The sequence below is a fragment of the Anser cygnoides genome, chromosome 2, assembly GCF_040182565.1.
Source record: "Anser cygnoides isolate HZ-2024a breed goose chromosome 2, Taihu_goose_T2T_genome, whole genome shotgun sequence".
NCBI classification, from domain to species: Eukaryota; Metazoa; Chordata; class Aves; order Anseriformes; family Anatidae; genus Anser; species Anser cygnoides.
In genome coordinates this window covers 38,049,519-38,070,161 of record NC_089874.1, presented here as the reverse complement: position 1 = coordinate 38,070,161, position 20,643 = coordinate 38,049,519, and the positions used below count along the sequence as shown (strand labels likewise).

The 20,643-nt window shown below is 41.7% G+C and overlaps 1 protein-coding gene across 2 annotated transcripts in view; it reads right to left on the bottom strand.

Moving 5' to 3' along the window:
* Nucleotides 1-20,643, bottom strand: part of PLCL2 (phospholipase C like 2) — a 102,514-nt gene extending 81,871 nt beyond the window's left edge. The window contains exons 1-2 of one of the 2 annotated variants that reach the window (XR_010829207.1): nucleotides 20,345-20,643; nucleotides 19,258-19,790 (exon numbers count right to left, since the gene is read on the bottom strand). Coding sequence is in view for 1 of the 2 variants with exons in the window: in XM_066991872.1 (XP_066847973.1) it covers nucleotides 19,258-19,563 (306 nt within the window). In the remaining variant the exon portion in view is untranslated. The remainder of the gene's footprint in view (nucleotides 1-19,257; nucleotides 19,791-20,344) is intronic. The other variant, XM_066991872.1, reaches the window with a different exon arrangement.

The window sequence follows — 20,643 nt, the reverse complement described above, 5'->3', positions numbered from 1 at the left end:
GGTGCTGTGTTTTGGACTTGTGGCTAGAACAGCACTGACAACACGGCAGTGTTTTGGCTGCTGCTGAATAGCGCTTGCACAGTGTCAAGGCTCTTCTCGCTGTGTCCCTACCCCAGCAAGAAGACCAGGGGTGGCCAAGGAGCTGGGAGGGGATACAGCCTGCACTGCTGGCCCTGACTGAGCAAAGGGACACCCCATACCATACATCATCGCATCATGCTCAGCGATAAAACCTGGGTAGCGGATGGGGGGGGGGGGCTTCACCTTCCAAGGCAGCTGTTCCTCAGAGACCTGCTGGGCATCGGTGTGCTTATAGGAGGTGATGAGTGATTTCCTATGAATCACTTTCTCTTTTGTTTTTCCCTCTTTCCTTCACGTGTTAAGCTGTCTTTATCTCGATGTATGAGTTTTCTTGCTTTTCGTGTCCTTATTTCCTCCCCTTGCTGGCCAGGGGCTGTGGGAAGGAGGGAAGCAAGCAGCTGTGTGGGTGCTCAGCCACTACACACGGTGCCTTCAAGATCCTTTCCAGCCCTGCTTACAGCTAAAAGGATCATTACTTTCCTGAGACTAATACCACCATCCTTGATATATGTAAAGACCAATGAAAGTATGGGCTTAAAATAGCCAAGAAAATTGCTGCAGAGCAAGCAATAAAAAGGACAAGCAATAAAATGGGCACATTTCTGACTAAGAAAATTTACCAATTCAATTTCTTCTGGGGCTGTATTCTCATTACTTGTATACTAAACCTGTATATGATTCTAGAAGTAGCAGAAAGAATTTTAGACTCCTAAATCTGTCTTTTTACCACGTTGTTCAACAGATGTGTTGCCAAAGCGTTTCCAAATTTTTTCTCAGTACACCAGAAACTGCCATTTGTTTTGTCTAATCAGTCACAGTCCAGATTGTTTTTTCTAGACTCTGCTTCCAAATTATCTGTGGCTTCTAGTACTGTAGTCAGAAAATATGCGCCTGACAGTCTTCTGAGGAACGAGTCACTCTCCGCATTTTGCCTTGGGAGAAAAGTACAAGTCTCCTGAAGGTCCTGCCAGAGGCACAGAGTTCAAAGCCTCCAATCCATATCAGAAGTAACAAATGAATTCTCACTTGAAAACAAAACCACAATTTTTGTGAATCCTCCAGGCAGAGACTGTGCCATTCTAAGCAACCAGGTTTACAAGGCCACCTTCCTTAATTTTGTGGGGGGTCATATTTAATTCTATGTTCTAACTTTGTTCCACAATCCAAAAAAAAAAAATAATGGAAATAACAGAAATAGTTTAGCTTATCTTATTTTTTTCAATCAGTAATAAAAACATGGCAGCAATACAGCCTGAATCCTAAGTAGGAATTGTGGAAGAAATCCCCCCTGTGACCTCAGGTTTTAGGGCTGAACACGACATCTGTCATATTTACTTCTGCGGAGTATTCTCTGGCTCCAAATCATTCTGAATGACCTGCTACGGACTCTCCAGATGAACTGCATTTTATCAATTCCCATCAGAATATTTCTGAACACCGCTAACAATCACTGAACTGTTGTTACCTGCTCATTTTCATCTCTCACACAGACACCACATTCCCCACCCTGCTGAGCATGAAGAACAATTGAGGCACCCACCACGAGATAGCCACAGGTATCCGAGTTTAATGCAAGAACTTTATTAATGGATACAGCCAGAAAGCAATCTCTGTTAATAAAAGGCCAGCTTGAAATCCTTGGAAAGAGGAAAAAGGCATCAGGAAGGAAGAAAATAATCTTCCTCTCTCCCACACACAGAAGTCATCAAATCATTCCAATCATTTTCAGAAATAAGAAGGGCTCGTTTTTATGGGTAAAAGAGGTGAATGGAAGGAAAGGAGAATAAATAAAAGAACATAAAGCTCATATCTCCCTAGAGAGGCTAATTCTGGGAAGAAGAATTCCAAGTACATTTGCCAAAACTAGAAGCAGAGTGAGCACGTACTGGAAGAAGGCTTCATCTAAACCAAAAAGGAACAATGTCAGCAACTTAATTCAATTCTTTGCTGTGACCTTTTGCATTTTAATAGCTGAGAAAAGCCATTAAGGACTGAATACACAGTTTAAGATGATGAATCCTTTGTGGGAGAAATTGTAGTGGCACTGTACACTCAAATAAAAGTATATAAAGACAACAGAAAGTGACTGCACTTAAACAGAGAATGAGAATAGAACAGACCCGACAGGCATTGAAACAACGCAGACAAACAAGATGGAGAAGCTGCAATGCCAAACTTTAACCGAGGATGTTGATGTGACACGTTTCAGAAGCTCGGCGGAAGGAGGACTGTCACTGAGAAATTACACACGAGTTCACGGGGTCAGAACTGGCTTGCAGCGGTGCGCAGTTCTGCTACCGGTGAAAGGTAACTTACGGTTCAATCAGATAAACTGACTCTATCGGCACACACCGCAACATCCCCGTGCACTGAAATCCCAGGCGTGGCCAAGATACTTTCACGCTCCAAGGAAAAACAGGCTGAGGGACGCAGCATATTATTAATAAAAGACTTCAATCCTTTCCACATAGACAGGATAGCTGCTATGTTAGACGTGCACTAAGTAGAACAAGCTTACAAGCTGGGCCCAAGGAAATGACAAAATCTTTATGATACTACCTTTTAAAATAAAAAGCTCCAAAAACAGAATTATGAAGTGATACACAATGTACACACACGTCACAAGTACAAGAAACATATACAACAAACAAGAAGGAGGTATGCACATAGTAGAAAGAAAAATAACATGGCACTCTTATTTTTTGTTCTTAGCTAACAACACAGGTTATCTATTAGAACTCAAACAGGCAGACCAGAAACGAAAAAGACTCCTTACAGTCTCACCCATACCAATAAAAGGGAAAAAAGGTAAAATGTGTATGGAATTCAAATTGAAGGAGTTACATGATGCTACCTTAAAAGACAGCTCTCTGTATCAAGCGCTCATTATTCCCTTCTGTTTGAAAAACCACCAGATTACTTTCAGAAGCATTTGTTAACAAACATTTCCTTGATTACTGTTCTGTTCCTGACACTGATTTCTAAGACCTTTTTTCTCTGTGGTATAACTCAAGACCTTTCAGAATGTTATTAAGTGCAAACAGGTATCTCATCCCTAATAAGCTTTGCAACAACGGAAGGAAATGTATTAATGTGAAAACTTGAACTTAACAGATACCTTTAGGAAGGAATCTCAAAATAACTTGGAGGAAGAAGAACTGGAGAAAAGATGCCCACGAATTTCTAAATTTTACTAGTACTCATGGTTGAAGTTACAGCTTAATACCAAACTTAAATCATGACTATTTTAAGTTCTTATGTGTAAATGAAACAGAGTTACAAAATCCTAGCAGGCATCACCTTCTACCAACCAGTTTTTGTAAACGTTGAAATAAAATGTTAAATGTGGAATCAGACAACAACATATCCAGTAACAGTTTGATTCAGAGTTTCCCACAATTCTAGTGCATTTCATACCATGGCTTACAGTAACGATTTGCAGTAAAATCGTGATTTCCTGAAGGCAAGGAGAAATGGATTTTCATTGCTGATTTAAAACAAATTTGGCGAGCTACAAAAACAACAGGGGTGGAAGTGAGGAAGCTTCAAGCAGCACAATTTTTGCCCCACAGCACTGCAGCAAGGGGTGCACAGAATGGCCACAGACACAGTGAGCAGAATCCTCCTGTACAATCGACAAATATGTAGATGGATGAGAGCGTTTCTTACTCCTGAGAAGTACTGCAATTTAAGACAGCAGCCTACACATGCTTTATTTTCTTTGTTGTGTTGCCTCTCTCCCTTTCTTCAATGCAGCAGGTGCAAGAATGGCAGTCCTGTTTGTCCTCCTGCTGGAATACTGGAGAGAAAATGGGTTTTTTCCCCTGGGACGGGCATGAATTTCATTGGAAGGAGGGTAGAAACAAAACACATTATATTGGAAACAGCCTTTTACTCTGATCACATGAGAAAATAAATATTTTAAACTATGAAAAAGAAGTGTATTTCCAGAAGGAGAGGTAGGAAACGTCATACAAATTTCACACGCTGCAACATGAAGAGGAGATGATTTGACAGACTGCAGAGGGTTCTTGCTGCTGCTCAACAACTGCCTTTCTCCACAGGATCTCTCAAGACACTCTCCAGAAGGAAATTAACTGGCAACACAGGAGTAAAAAAGAAACAAACAAACGCACAGCAAACTGCTAGTAAGTGTAGCTTTCCACAATGCTGTACCATGCCGAAATCATTTATGAGCTGCCAAAGCCATAGGCAAAGGACTCAAAAATATTTTGCCTCATTCCATCCCGTTATCTAGGCCTACAACATCCTTACCAATCACCAAAAATCGTTTATTTTTTTCACCAGCTCTCAGGAACTGCCCTAGTACTTAGCAACAAGAACATATGCAACAACAACATCTAAAACATCTCTTTCTGTTATTGCGTGTAATTATTTATTTTTCAAGGAACTCCTTTAAAGAATGCGCCTATGATTTTGACCCCGGCTGTCTGTGGCATCGTTGTGTTTCCCCTTCATTACCAGCACTAAAATCTGCTCACATTCTCAAGCCCCTGCTTTCACAAACCTTGGACTCAGAGTTAAGCTCCTGCCAAGTTGTTGGCCTGTACTAATACACAAATAACAAATTAAGGCCTTTGAATTGAGGCCTTGCTCTTTTTTTCCTCAAGTTTTGCCTGTCAGGGACAGCATTTTTTGAATTTTTAGCTATCACAACTTTTTTTAACTAGGATACTTTGGGTCTGCACATTTCCTCTATAACTGTTATAAGCTTTGAGAGTTCTGTAAAACTATTTATCCCACTTTCTCTTCCTCCAGGGAAATTTTCATAAATAGCCAAATACAAGTTTTGAGTGTCTGAATCCCGTTACCACTACAGTATGTAGACAAAGCCTGCAGGGCCTCAATACTAGCAAAACTCAGGGAAAAAATGGTAACTGCTTTTACATTGCTGAAACAAACAGATTAAATTAAGTATAGGATCAATTTAAAGACTAGTTAACATTTTTCCTAAATATAACTAAACATTAGACAATTCCGAAATTCATTAAATCCATGCTAACAGGACAAGTTTAAACAATGTAAAATATACATTACTACCTCAGCAAGATATACATTGCAAAATATACATTACCACCTTTATTGGCAAGATTAGCAAATTTGCTAATAAAATAAAAATGAAACAAGGAAACAAGACCACATATTTAACTTGATAAAAGCTAAAACGGATTATCAATATTATATTCTGTTATCTAATGTTTTCTGCCTGATATACCAGCTGTCGGTGTACTAACCACATGCTCGTCCAAACTGTATGGCAAATCTCATGAAACCTGATGTTTTCTTAAAGCCCTTCTGGACCCTTATATCTGGGAATCTCCACATTAACTTGTATTTTGCATGTATTCATACATTCCTATGCTAAGAACTTGAAAATATGGTGCATGTGCAGAATGGCTTAGAGTCAAATTAATTAAATTTCATGTCACGATTTTCTTCAAAAGTCTCAAGTTTGGTGGACTTGACTTGCAATTTTTGAACGTTAAGGTTAGACAGTGCTGTGGGTAAACATAACAGGAATGCAAAACCTGTACTTCGCATACTTCATCTCAAACGATTTCACTACAGTCAACCCAAAAAAACGACAGAGGAAGTAAACAAAATAGGACAGGCTGTCTACAGCAAGCGGTGATCAACAAAACAAGAAAATGCAGCTAGAAAGTTCCAGAAAGTACAAGGATGTGGCTGAAGCACGTTTCACGAGGGTTTACTGAAAGACAACTTTATGGACAGAAATATTCAATAATATTGGTTTTGTCCTAAATACAACCGAAGTTCAAGGACAGCAAAGGTCTTTAAACCGCAAAAGGGCTTTAAACTGCATTATCAGATGATCAGTGCAAGACCAATTTTGTTTACATTGTCTCTGGGCAAGAAACTACAAAGACCTCTAAAAGTCTCTTGAAGATGTCTTTGACACAACTAAAAAGAGGAAACCCCATACATCTGCACGGTAATGAATTGCGTAAGATACCGAAACTAATGGACCTCCTTGTTCACTCTGTGTTGTGCTTTTGAAAATTCCTGGAATAAAGAAGTAAACAAACCCAAAAGTCCACCTGCGTTATGATCAAAGCAGAAAACAGAAGTATGTAGTAGAAACCCATGAATTATTCCCATCAACCACTATAAGTGGTGCAGATCAGACATTTAAAACAAGGAAAGGTTATGAGGTATGCATTTCTAAAATAAAGAACTATATTATAAACACTTTAAAGTAGTAAGCTCATAGAAAAGCATGCAATTACACATTTTTTTGTAATGCCAATAAAGTTTTAGTTTGTTGTACAGGAATATTAAATCAATTTTGAGTACCCTTAACAAACATTACATATATAGAAAGCATTTTAAACATCAATTACTTTAAGTGTCTACAAATCTACAAGAATTGATAAAATATTGTGCATGGAAGCAAGAAAGAATACAACTTACTTTAAGGCTACTGACTCTAACCCTCTTGACTTTCAAAGATGCGAGCTGTATTCCCAAATTACTCATTGCACTTGAAGAAAAAAATAAGGAGTCACCTTCAGTGTGACTCACTCTGACCCTTGCAAAATTTTGTGATAAAGGGGAGAGGGGTAAGGTTCTGAGACAAACAGAAATAAAAATAACGTGGCTCTGCATTTCTGTTTTATATACAAAATAATTTTACTTGTGTTTGTTCTTTATAAAAATGTTTTAGACTTAATGGCTACGCTGCATTGCAATGGCAAATTCTTCCTTCCGTATCATCTCAGCCTCAAGTACCATTCAGTGAAGTACTCTGAGCATTTATTGAATTAATACACAAAACCTATTTCATGGCGGACGATTAGGCACCATGCTAAATCACAAGGTGGTATGTTTTCTCTGCAAAAGACGCATTTAGCTGATGGTACTCCATAATGTAATTTTACTACCTCCACCAGAAACAAAGCAAGTTTTGCAATAAGTTCTGTAATTAATTATTTGCTTCAGCATAACTGTAATACATGCAGGCATTGTTTGAAGACCATGTTATAAATCTAAACATTGTAACCTAATAAAAAATAATAATAATAATAACTCAAGGTTCTTAGATCTGTGGCAAGTGGTTAATCTTGCAAATCAATTTTTAGAGGCCAGGCCCTTTTTAAGAGCCTTTTAAAAAGGCTCTTTTTTATCTGCCCTCACCTCCCCCCCTCAAATGATCATAATAAATTTTATATACCCACTAAGGCCAAAATTTAATTTGGGATTAGATGTGGAAGAAAAATTATGTATTTGTTGCAGCTGACCAGACTGAAAGTACATGTATGAGCTATTAATGATTTTTTTTATTAGCATAAACATAAAAATTTATCAGCAATCACTAGGACGAGAAAGTTGAATTTTATTCTGGTGAGTCGGGGACCTCTGAACTACTATTTTGAGAGGCTAAGTTCAATATTTCTGAAATACTATCTTCCACATGTAAAACAATGGAAATCCACTTCATGTTCTATTCATGTCATTCAGCCAAGTGTGCATCACGTTCAAACAGAAGAAAACTAGCATGTAATCAGACATTTGAAAACAAGTAGTACAATTATCTGAAGCTTTGAAACTAAAGACTTACATAAAGATAACGCTGCAGACAGTACTGCTCATAAACATTATTAATCAGACACTGGACTTTGTCACAAAGTAGACTAAAGGCGTGAAGACTGAGGAATGACAGTAACACAGGTGTCTTCTGCTGTCTCAGCACAGCAGTTCACTGAGAAGGAACAGGCTAACAGAGACTACTCCCTGCCTCAGCAGCAAGAAGGTTCTGAAGGGAAAAAGAAAACAAAGCAACCTTGCTCCCAAAAGGAAAGAAAGAGAGAAAAGAGAGAAAGAGAGAAAGAAAGAGAGAGAGAGAAAGAGAGAAAGAGAGAGAGAAAGAGAAAGGGAGAGAGAGAAAGAGAGAAAGAGAGAAAAGAGAGAGAGAGAAAGAGAGAAAGAGAGAAAGAGAGAAAGAGAGAGAAAGAGAGAAAGAGAGAAAGAAAGAGAGAAAGAGAGAAAGAGAGAAAGAGAGAGAAAGAGAGAGAGAAAGAGAGAGAAAGAGAAAGAGAGAAAGAAAGAAAGAAAAAGAGAGAAAGAGAAAGAAAGAAAGAAAGAAAGAAAGAAAGAAAGAAAGAAAGAAAGAAAGAAAGAAAGAAAGAAAGAAAGAAAGAAAGAAAGAAAAAGAAAAAAGAGAAAGAAAAAGAAGAAAAAAAGAAAAAAAGAAAAAAAGAAAAAAGAAAAAGACGAAAAGAAAAAAAGAAAGAGGAGACACTCCTAGATACCCCTAACAAGGACTCAGGACAGCACTCTACCAGACATCTTGCACCGTTTCTATTTTCAGCAGCTCCAGTGACAAAGTGTTGGGATTTCCTTCTGAGATAATGCTGTTGTATCAGTCTCGTGGGACTCAAAAACTTCTAGCTATTTTTACCTTTTACTGCTTACTGCAACCACTTAAGACCCTTTCAGTCCTCAACTGAATTCTGAGAGGAAATATTAGATGCTCTCGTGTTTTCAGGAAGCTGTCTGAGCTCATTGTTATACCCTTCACACGTTTCCTAAAGACTAGAAATGGCTTTTTAGCTCGTCTGGACTCTGACACAAGCATCCTGGAAGACCCTTACATATTCTAAAAGTGAAAGGAATAAAAGATTGGGTAAAATAATCCATTACATGAGTGTTGGACAGGAACCTTAAAATGCAAAAATCTAGGACCACGTTTATAAATACAAAATCCATCCTCTTTAATATTTAACAGATTATTATAAAATAAAAGCACGTTTATTAGTACTATGTTTTTCAGCTTTATGCAATGTCCATGCTATTTTATTCTGTTAATATGCAAGCAAGTGTACTCAACCACAGCTAGCAGCTAGACGTACTAATCAGCAATGTTTTATGTCACCAGCACCATAAAAAGACTTTATAACACGCTAAAAGATTTCTAACAGACCTTCAGTCTCATGCAAAGATGTTAATGCCAGCCACTTCCAACACAACAGGCATCATCACCAGCACAGGCACCCTTATACAGCTCTTCAAAGGGGAAGTTTTAAATATTTAGTAGAAGGCTTTAAGAGCACTCTCCCATTTCCAGTTAGTGGCAATGGTACCATTTAAATCTGTGATTAAGACAACACTAAAATTACATATACTACAGTGCAATTTAGTATCGCAATATTCTTAAGCTTTCATTATGCTGTAGTGGATTTACGCATTTGTCTGGCACACATTTTAAATACCATTTTAGTCTCCCACTGCAAAAATTAATAAAATGGAAGGCAAAAAAAAATAAAAAGTAGAGGACACCAGGATGAAGCAAGCACAGAACAATGTACGTAGGCGAAACAACTAAATACAGCACGATTTTTTAGGCTGGAAAAAAAGATGACACAGAGCAAGTATGACGAACACCTTTCAAGTCGTGTGCAATGGAGAAAGTGAGCCCAAAACAGTTGTTTTCTATCTAACGCAAGGACCAGGGAATATCAAGCAAGCAAGCAGGTGCCGTGTAACATCAGGCAGGAAGGTGCTTCTTCTCACAACACGTCGTGAAGTTAAGAAAGTGCCGCAGGATTTTTCAGTAGTGAAAAGCTTACAAAAGTCAAACTGGTCTTTGACAATTGATGGGAGAAAAAAAAGCATACGGATTATCAAACACAAAGACATCTTGAGGTCCAGATACTGGAGCCCTACAATTACGGCTGGGAGCAGATGCCAGGAGAGGATGCTTTTCCTACCCTTCTGTGTCACAGGGGCGACTGCTGGAGGCAGGCTAATGAGCCACGTGGACTTCTGGTCTGACCCTGAGCAGCCTTCCCTAAATTCACACAGGCTGGCAACTTGTGAAGAGCGTTTCTCAAGAGCAGTGAGAGACAGATACATCTGGCCTCAGCCTTCCCTGCACATTCAGGCCACAGCCCTGTGAGGCTTCGAGCCACTGTGAAGATTGACCGCCTTGCGCCGGACTCCATTTTGGTGCTCCTTTTTGGTGATCCATAGACACAAACCGTGGCTTTATCACACACACACAGTGAGCTCTGCTCTGTTCTAACATGTAGCAGGGCACAGAAGGGTCTCCAGAGCTGGGCCTGTCCATGGCCTCTGCTGCTGAAGCAGAAAAGCGAAGCCGTGTGAGGGCTGGATAGAGACCGAAGACGGGAAGGGATGAGCAGACAGGACACAGGAGGACGAGGTGACACAAGCTGGAACCAGGCCACGCAAGACCGTGACAGAGTAATGTTATGGATTCTTCCACAGTCTGGTTTCTAAACCCACAAAATACCAAAAGACAACACACAGCTTTAAGAACTCACTGCCTTCGTTCGTTATTTATTCACTAGGTTTTATTCAGGTTGGCCATTCACCGAAGGAGCAAGCACGAGGCGCGAGGTACGTGCCATTTAAGCTGTGGAACGAAGCAAGATGAAAACTGGCGACCTCAAACAAACCTTGTGTGATGCACCACCACATCTACTGCGACTGGGAGAGCTGGACTTTAACAAACCAAGTACGCCCAACAGCCATAGGGGGTTCTGCAAAACCAAGAAAAACCTAACGCTGGCTGAACGCAAAGCTCCTGATGCCTGCTCTAGCTCTCTCCACTGTGTGGTAGTAACGTGCCACGACTAAGTACATTTTCTCATTTCACATAAATATTAGTCTTTAACTCTTACATTCACACTGGAAATGTTTTTTTGAAACAATCTTCTATCAGCATACTTTACAAAAAAGAAAAAAAAAAAGAAACTGAATTAGAGACCATTCTCTGTAAATGGCAGAAAACATTTCAGTTGATTCAAGTAATTGCCTGAAGCAATTTATTTCCAGTTATTACTTAGTTTCTCCTGCCTTATGTAGCGATAATGTATATGCTTGTAAACGCGTAAATATTGCAGTGACTGTAAGTATTATTTTAGCAACTTGAAAACTAACTTTTTCTACATAATATACATGGAAGATATTAATTCTGCTTCTAATCTACTACAGAAAAAAGTATAGTAGGGTATATAAAAATTAAAGCTGCTGCCATGCCGTTTTTTAAAATAACTCTTCCTGTACCATTTACAGGAATTACCTCAGTAACTCAGTAAACAACTGCCTATCCTAAAACCACCGACAATAACTTGTAGGAAGAAAACAATCTAAACAAAGCTTTGACATCGAGTTGCATTCCTGTCCTTTTCTTCCAAACGTACACTTTAATAACACTAAGATCAAGAATCAAGCAATGAAATTAGATACTATCTTTTATTTAAATAAACAGACACTTACACTTTATTTTAAGGATTGTGGTTAAATAAAACTGTTGACAGACAACGTCAAACACTTCTGTCATCAGGAACTGGGCAATGAAATATATAAAGCATCTGGGATTTTCCACGATTAAGAGGGTGCTTCACGAAACTGAAAACAGGCAGACCATTCTGCTGCTGCGGAGTTTCACAATCATTTTTTCTCACCCATCCTACACTAAAAGGGCAGCAAAGGATAGGGCTATGTTCACATACATGGATGCTAACACATCAAAGCACACACGGAACCTTATACTGTTATGCCTTTTTTAGTGAAGGCAAAATAATAAGGCTGATAAGAAGAAAGACCAAAAAAAAAAGAAAAGAAAATAGAAAGGAAAGGAAAAAGAAGTAGTAGTCACAGAAGCTCGAGCATAAAAAGAACTTGAAATTTCTCTGGAAGTGCTCTCTAACAAAACATCAGCAGTTCTTTTTCTTCTGCAATACTGATTATCTTAGAATTTAGGGGAAATATCAAACCATTTTCAGCAATTTTAGCAAAGGCATGAGGACAGTCGTAACACTAGTATGCATAATATCAATTATCTGCTGTATATTCATAAGATACATATTTTCTATACCAAACTAAAACCCACAAATACGTTGCTTTTGTGAAAGTATTTTTACAGTCGATTTGGAAATCTGGCTTAAAAAAACTCTTACGTTATATTTTTGATTTTTATAAAACTCTCAGACATTGAAAAAAATGAAAAGTTTTTTGTTTGTTTGTTTATTTAGACATTTCCTGCCTGCCTGTGCTTATGAACTATGCGCTACAATTTCCTGAATACGAATGTTTGGTATCTGAAAAGATCCCTGAACACAGTAAATAATTGGATGTACTCAGGGATACTTTATTACTTCTTCCAAAGGGTGAAATTACATCAAAAGAAAGCCCCAGGGAGCCAGAAGAGGCGGAAACTAACCCCATCTATTTAACTTTCCCAAGGCTGCAGCAGTTAGCACTGTGGTCCTCAGCACCGCCAGTCTCCAGTGCCATGCTGTATCGTGCTCTTCACTGTCTTGAACTTTGATGCTTTGTCAAGGAGGTCTAGGAGGGAAGAAGCAGGTGAACACAGCCATGCCCCACTTCAAATGCAAGGGACTAGCAGGCCTACACCAACCGTTCCTGGAAGCTAACCAGCTAAGAAGAAATCAGAGAGGTGCTGCAGTCAGGAGGATGGGCAACATAGCCGTCCAAAGGATGGCTGTACCCCTAATCTCCTAAAACAGGGAGAAATAAGTACAGTGATGGCGCTATCCCGTATTTCAAAGGCATGCCAGATGTGAAAATTGACTGTAAAGCAGCAAGGATGGTTTTTATAAGCACAACTGAGAAAAAGATGATGCTTGCTACTGACTCTCCTTAATGACAAGCAAATCAGCCCCTTTCAAAGCAGCCTTTTCTTATCCCAATCCTGCAATCTATTATAAGTATATTCATAATTTCATACTTACTGCCTATTAATTTATTTAAAGGCATCTTCTCATAAATTATATTTCTGAACTAGATTCAGCAACATCATATTGCCCAGCTTACAGGCAATAAAGAGCAAAAATAACTGATTTTTAGTTTAACCATAGGGTATTATAATTTAAAGAAAAAATATCAGACGTCATTGTATGATGGATATTGGGAGTAAACTGAAATCTGGCTGTTCACGTGAAGATGGAAGAGCTGCATGCATGTTAGAAGGTAAGTTAAAATCAGAAAGAACCTGACACATTGAAGATGTGATCAAAAATAATTAGAATGCAGTCAGCAGGACAAGTACACTTTTTGAAACTCCGTGCAGATTATTGTTTTTGCCCACAGACAATGAGCAATAATCCGTCCGCAGTTCTGCACAGAAGGATCACAAACTAAAGGTGATTAAAAGACAAAGAGCATCACAGTGAAATTGATAAGCAGTTGATCCTGTAACAAAGCGATAAACCAGAGCAGACTGACATCTTGAGGTCTGTACCAGCCCTATTTTTAAACATTCTTTAATACACACATGCTGCTGCTTTTCAGCATATTTTCCCCTTCTCCATTTATGTTAAACGAACTATTATAAATGTTTCTTCCCTAAGCCTATTTAATCTAGTCTATTTAGATTTCTGAATTTTGAACACCATCCCAAACTAGTGTTCAAAGGTAATTATTTTATAATCAATACACAGTACGACAGCATATGTTCTAAGTTAATTTATCTCTTAAAGACGGACAATTGGTACATTTTATTTAAGGGAATTTTTAACAGAGTTAGTGATAAAATACAAAAACCTACCTCAAAATCACCCATGGACCAGGAAAGGCTGGAAAACTACACAATTAATTTGCTCTATCATCCTCAGTTTTAGTTTTTTAATCTTCCATGAATTCAAGCAAATCATGTGAGCAACCCATTATCTGTGAGCCATGGGTAGGAAACCACGGCTCCAACTCCTAGTTTTAACAAAGTCTTAACTAATACTCATATCTCTGATCAAGCCCAGCAATAGGCATAAAAAAATCTCATCAGGTGTTCATAATAATTTTTAAATTCCATTAATTGATTTTTCACTTAACAGACTGAACACGTTTCGCGGATATTCTAAGGATTTGGGGGCGGAGGGTGTGAAAGAGTTGCTATTATTCACGGTAGCCGAGCTTTTTAGGTAGTCAACAGAAATAGACAGATAAGCTCTTCCAGAAGAGAAGTCAGAGAAGCTAGATTTATCCAAATTAGACTCCCACTCCAAGTCATCTTTTGGAAAAAAAAAGTTTTCTCTTCACTGGCTACAGTAGGTAAACTACATGCTGAACATGGGTAAAACGAATAACCATAAACGCCTTTTTTTTCTTTTTTCTTTCAATAGCTTTATACATATCCAAGCAAAATTTTGATTACTGCAGTCTAGATAAAGTATTAAGGCAAATAAAAATATATACCAAATGCAATGTCCAACATACCTGTTCAGTGGCAGCACCATAACACATCCCAGCCCAGCCTGGGAGTTTACAAGGAGTAAACTGCCTGATAAATGTGTGTGTGTGTGTCTAATGTATATATATATGATATTATACCCAAATATATAACGTATACAGCTTTTGTATGACATGATTTAGGAAGGGTTACCATAACAGTATTGTTTTAAAATACAAATTGCATTTTTTAAAAATTAGGAAACCATTCCAGAGTAAGTAGAAGATGAAGCAGAAGAAACACATATACCAAAAGGTGCTTGTAACTTTCTATGTAGTCTAGGCAAAAGTGCCACAAACCAAAGAGAAACTAACACCTAAAAGAAAGCTCCAGGGTTTGTGAAGCTGCAGGTAGCCACTCACATCTCTCATGCTAGCTGATAAACCAAAAAGATGTGATCATAGCTCTACTCTAGAAGAAACTAAGAAAAAAAAATTAAAAAAAAAACAACCAACCAAATCCAGAAACAGCCCCTCAGAAAGCCTATGCTTCCATTGTCTCGTTGAAAACCAGCCCAGGGTAAGATGTAGGAGTACCTGAACTATTGCAGATGTGTTTGCTAATGATGTGTTTTTTGTGGCATCATTTTTGGTGTCAATGAACACGTGTGTGCTGAGCAAATTATTTTCCATTGCTGGGACATTCATAATGTCTTTCGCACAGATCTTCTAGAACTAGGAAGAATAAAGCTCATACTGTAGGTCTTTGTTTCTAAGGGGAAAGGGTGTGGAGCAAGAAAGCACATACTAGTTTTCTCCCTCTTTTCTCTTTATGACTATTTTCTTTGAACTTGAGGAGCCTTAGCACCTTCGAGCCTGTTAGTGCTCAACCAAGTTTACTTGAAAATGTCCAGCGCATTGAAGAGCTACTGGGGCATAAACGCTTATATGTTATCAACAGCATCAACACACAGGCTCCTTTCCCAGTATGAAAGACGGCTGAAAATCACGTAATTTCGTATACTTTGAACTGATTCCAACAACCTAACCCCTTCATATCATTTCAGGTGGAAACTGAACGTGTATGATCTACTCCTGGATCTCTGCTAAGACTCACTAACATGCCATTTTGGCTAAGGTAATATAGAACTGCAGAGAACCTAGATCTACTGAAAATACTACTTTAGAGTCTACTGTGAATACAAAGAAAGAAATTTATTAAAGCTTTTAAAACAATCACAGTGGTAGAAAATACTGCGTAACATTCCCCATACTGCGTATTTTTTCCACCTGATACAAAGAGGCATACAGTATCAACTAGAGATACAGAGGACTGAGAATGAGATAATGATGTATGCTGGCATTTTAATAAAAAAGAAGATCCTGACACATATGCTGCAAGACTCCCTAACTGTATAAAGACACTGACATAAGAATGCTCTATCTCAAAAGCAAAGCTTTGTTGAAAATTATACCCTGCAATATCTGCCTGCTAAATTTCATTCCCCTCTTCTCACAGACTTTGGAACTTAAAGAATTGCCAATGACCAACAAGTGCGTGACTCTACTAAATGAAAGTTTAAACTTACACCCAGAAAAAAAAGGGAGATATAAATTTGTTTAAGTTATCAGCCAATAAATTTATTGACACTGAGATCGGTATTACTATATGAAAAAAAAGAAAACAAAAAAAAACCCACAAACTGGACTTTGCTTCCAGACACATATTGGTAGGAACTCTAGGACACTTTTATCCATTCTTTTCTTCCTGTCGTCTTCCCAGATAACTGCAGTCTTCTCCTAAGTGTATCTCTTCTCATTTTAGCACTTCAACACCTCTCCTAGCACAGCCATTCATTTATACCGCTGTATCTCTTTTTGTCCAGGTCTACAGTTCTGGCAAGCTGTGAGGTTCCGTACACATTTATTGTCCAGGGTCTGGAGGCCCCTGGAAGCAGGCAGCTCTGAGGAAGCACACGTACCACAAGTCATTTGCCTTCTTCCTCAAAGTCTAACCATCTCAAGGTCTTCTTAAGAGAGATGCGAAAGCACCCCATGAGAAATAAAGCAAGCCTGCTGCCAACTGTCAGAGCTAAAAGAAGTTCACACGATGCTTACATTCACCTGGAACTGCAAGGTGGACTCACTGTAAATTAATTTTATAGAAAATTATAGGAACTACTCTAGAAAAACCATTATAGGAAACCATAGCTAGTTGCCCCAAGGAAAGTATTTTGGAAAAGCAAATCACTGACCTAAAAAAAAAACATTTGGTGCAAATACTTGGTATGTAAATTAATTCACAAATTAGCTACCTGAAGAGCCTAAAGCCCATGGAACATATCATGTGTCATCACTATCATTTTTACAAAAATCAGAATCTCATAAATGTGGCGGGTAACAAACAGAAAATGGAAAACTCCCTAACCCTCAGGTCTGGTTCAGCAAAGGAAAGCAATGAAAAAAGCTATTCCATAAAAACTGTTAAAAGTTAAGGACACAATCCTTAACACTTTCAGCCTAAACAGAGCTTATACATCAGAGTTAGTTTTCATAGTAATTGTGATCCTAGCACCTGTCATCATCCTAGATGACTCTTCAACCTCAAGGAGCAAATCCTCTTGTCCCATAATTCAGATGAACAAAATAAATAAAAATGATGCAGATGAACAAAATAAATAAAAGGAAAAAATATGGAATGGGTAAAAAAGAGAAAGAACAGAGGCTGCATGTAAGGAAAAAAAGAGGAAAAAATGCAAATAAAAAAGGGAAAAAAAAGGCAACAACTGCTCTGAGAATAGTCCTGTAAATGGACAACCAACAAAAGCACGGACTAAAAACAGAACAAAATATTACCATGGCCTGATTTTTGTGCGCAAACATGCACTTCAGAAGAGTTTAATCTCAACTGGAACTGCTATTCAAACACCAATTTTCTGCTTGTGACTCAAAAGCCTACACAGTAACTGGCAGGCAAAACATTTAAAGCATTAGATATCCCATAACCTTGCATTTTAAAGATCAGCTGACCTAATTCTGTGTTTTGCACAGAAGTATGAGAACTGCATTTGCATGGCACAGACCGGTTTCCCAAGGTTACTCCAAATATTCATCATTCAGGTAAGTCACTGAAACTCTAAGAACAGTTCTGAAAAATAGATTACAAGTTACTGTTTTACACGCTTCTGCTCCACAAGAGGAGACAACAAGGCTTACCACTCATGCCAGATTTTCCAAAAGGTTTCATATTGAAAACTAGGTACCTACGCAACCTGATTCAAACTACCTGCAAACTGCTGAAGCAAGCAGACAGGAGAGTATTCAGCATATTTGAAGACAAGTAGTTTTTCCCAGAAGCATTGAAACACTCATATCTAAAATAAATATGGACCACATAGCTTTAAAAGCAGTGCTGTCAGATTTTTCCACTCCTAACTATTCAAACAACAACACCAAGTTGTATCAATCACTTCTTGGCAGCCAAACAGATTACTGTTCACATTTGCAAAACAGTTTTCATCAGTAATAATACCAGAAAGTTGAATAATTTTACATTCCAGAGTGCTGTCGTTCCTCTAGAAACTAAGAACCTTGACTTACGTATTCACGAAATGTAATCCAGCACAGATTTCCTTATCTCATGATTCTCAATTTTAGTATATCACATCCCTGTGTACTGTATCCTTGTTTGGCCCCCGGAGAGGCAGAAGGCTGCTGTACAATCAGATCATAAACCACGAAGTAGTACGATGGCACGTTGCATACTGCAAGCAACGTACTGCCTTTCCTGCGCTACCACAAAAGGCAAAAAAACGGTGTTTGGAATTGAACAGACTCCTAAAAACTCACCAGAAAATCCAGTAAATACTAGGCTATTCCAACACCGAGTTCAGTCGCCCCGTTTCCATTGTTGTAATTTCTTTAACACACACATAAACGTACACACCCAGCATCACTGCTTGAACAGGAAGGGTGGGTGCAGGCTGTCAAGTGTGCTCCACTGCCGGCTGCCCTTGCTCGCCCCTTGGTGCTTAGAGCAAGGTCCAGGAGACACCGCCGCAACTTGAGATAGGCTGCTAGCCCCGAACCCCCACGCGTCTTTCTGTTATCCGGCTAACACAACTTCGTAAGCTGGCTTTGGGAGCACAGATACGTTTAAGAAGACAACAAATCTAGCTAGATTTTGATCGAGCTGATCTTGATTAAACTCAATTCTTAAGTACCTCGAGCTGTGCTTTACTTTACGGTTAGTCCGGCCGTTACACAAACTTGAGTCATTTCTGTATGATCTCTCCACCTTTTCACCGGAGTTCAGACAGCCAACCCAAGACAAAGTGCCACCTCTCAGGAACCAAGGGTTTAAGAAAACAGAACAACTGTATTTGTGTAAGCAGCTGTATAAAAAACCCTCCTGGTCCTTCTTCCACCAATCTACACGCTACCATTGCTGTTCCCCCTACTTTTCAAGCAGAAACGTCAGCATTCAGCATACGCAGAGCTAAGTACAAACAGAGATTGTTCCTACAGGTGAAGTACAACACGGTCTCCTGTTAAACGAGCTGTCACCGCTAACGAGAAGAAAGCTCCCTGTTCTGCTGTCTCCCAGCCCAATGAGCTCCCGAATCTCCCGTCACCTGCTGTGTGTCTGTCACACACACAAGCCAATGGAGCCACAAAATTGCTCTGCACAGGTGCATCCCAAAAAATAAGGGGACCGTGTAATCCCTGCCTTTCCCTGCCAGAGCGGTGCCCATGTTGTCCTCTCCCAAGCCCCCTACGGTCTTCTGGCCGAGCCTTCGGTCCCGATCCGCCCCAAAACACGCCGCCCCCCCCCGCCGAGTGTGCAAGCGTGCAACGCCGTCCGCTCCTGACAAAGGGAAAGCCGGCTCCCCTCGCCCGAAGGGGGGGGAAATGAAAGAGAAAAAGGCAAAAAAAGGATAAGAAAGAGCCCGGGCTGTCACGGGGAGGCGCGGGTGCCCTCACCTTAATGATGCTGCTCCTCCGGGGGATGCCGGGCTTGCCCTCTCGCTGCAGCCCCCCCGGAGCCCCTTTCTCCTTGCCGCCGCTCTCCGGGCTTCCAGGGGGGGCCGATCCCGGCTCCTCGCCGGCCCCCAGCGGGGCGCAGTCCCCGTTGGAGACCCCGCTGCCCGCGCTGTCAAAGCGGGATCTCCCTCCTCCTCCTCCGCCTCCTCCTCCGTCGCCGTCCCCTGCCCTGCAGGCCACCTTCCCCCGCAGCGGCCCGGGGGAGGCGGGCAGCCCCCCGCCGCCGCCGCCGCCGCGCTCCGCCATCGGCCTCCCCGCGGGCACGGCGGAGGCTTCGCCGCTGCCCCCCGGGCTCGGCGGCGGCTGCTCCTCTTTCTTCCTCCTCTTCCTCCTCTTCTTCCTCCTCTTCCTCCTCTTCCGCTTTCCGAGCGCCTAGGGCCGGGGGGTCGGCGGCACGGGTCTCCCCCCGCCGCGCATCTGGGGAGGGCGATGAGGGGTGGGGGGGGCGCCGCGCCTCGGTCCCCGGGCAGCACCTGGGGAAGGGAAGGGAAGAAGAAGGGAGAGAGGCGAAACGTGACGGGCTGCGCTCACACGAGGCGGCGGCGGCGGGCGGGGGAGCGCCACAGCGCGGCGTGCACCCGCGGGGACACACGGACACGCACGGGCGGACACACGGACACAAGCGAGGGAGGGAGGGGAGGCAGGGGAGGGACGGCCCCGAGCCCCCGCACCGCCACGGCCCCGCCGGGCAGGGGGTAGGGGGGGAATTTGGGGGTGATGCGGGGGGAGCCCCGCGCCCCTCCGCCGCCTTCAGCAGGGAAGCGAGCGGCGGCGCTGATGGCGCCGCTTTCGCGCTCGCCCGAAAGCCGCAATCGCAGAAGCGGGAGCGAAAAGAGAAGTTGGAGGAAAAAACCCGCCCCGAGAGCCCCGGGCACGGCACGGCGCGGCCGCGACCCCGCTCCCCTCCGCCGGGGCCGGCCGCGGGGCTCCCCGCAACTTTTTTTGGGCGCCCCCCCCCCCTTCCCTCAGCCGCCCCCCGGCCCCCCGTGGCCGCCACCCCGGGGCACCCCGGCCCCCCGCTACCCACCTCGGCGGCAAGGTGACAGCCGGCCGCCCCCCGCCGCAGTGGCCGCTTTCTCCCCCTCTCGCCTCCTCCCCGCTATGGTCGCCGCCTCTGCCCGGAGCCGGATACGGAGCGAAACCGAAGCTGCCTTCCCCCCGCTCCCCGCGCAGCCTCCCCCGGCACCGGCACCGGCACCGGCAGGGGGGAGACGCCGGCGGCGCCGCGGGCAGAGCCGGCCCCGGCCGCCCCCGCCGGGAAACTCTGCGGGAAGGCAGGGGCAGGGCAGAGGCAGCCGGCCCGGCTCCCCCCCGCCCGCCGCTGCC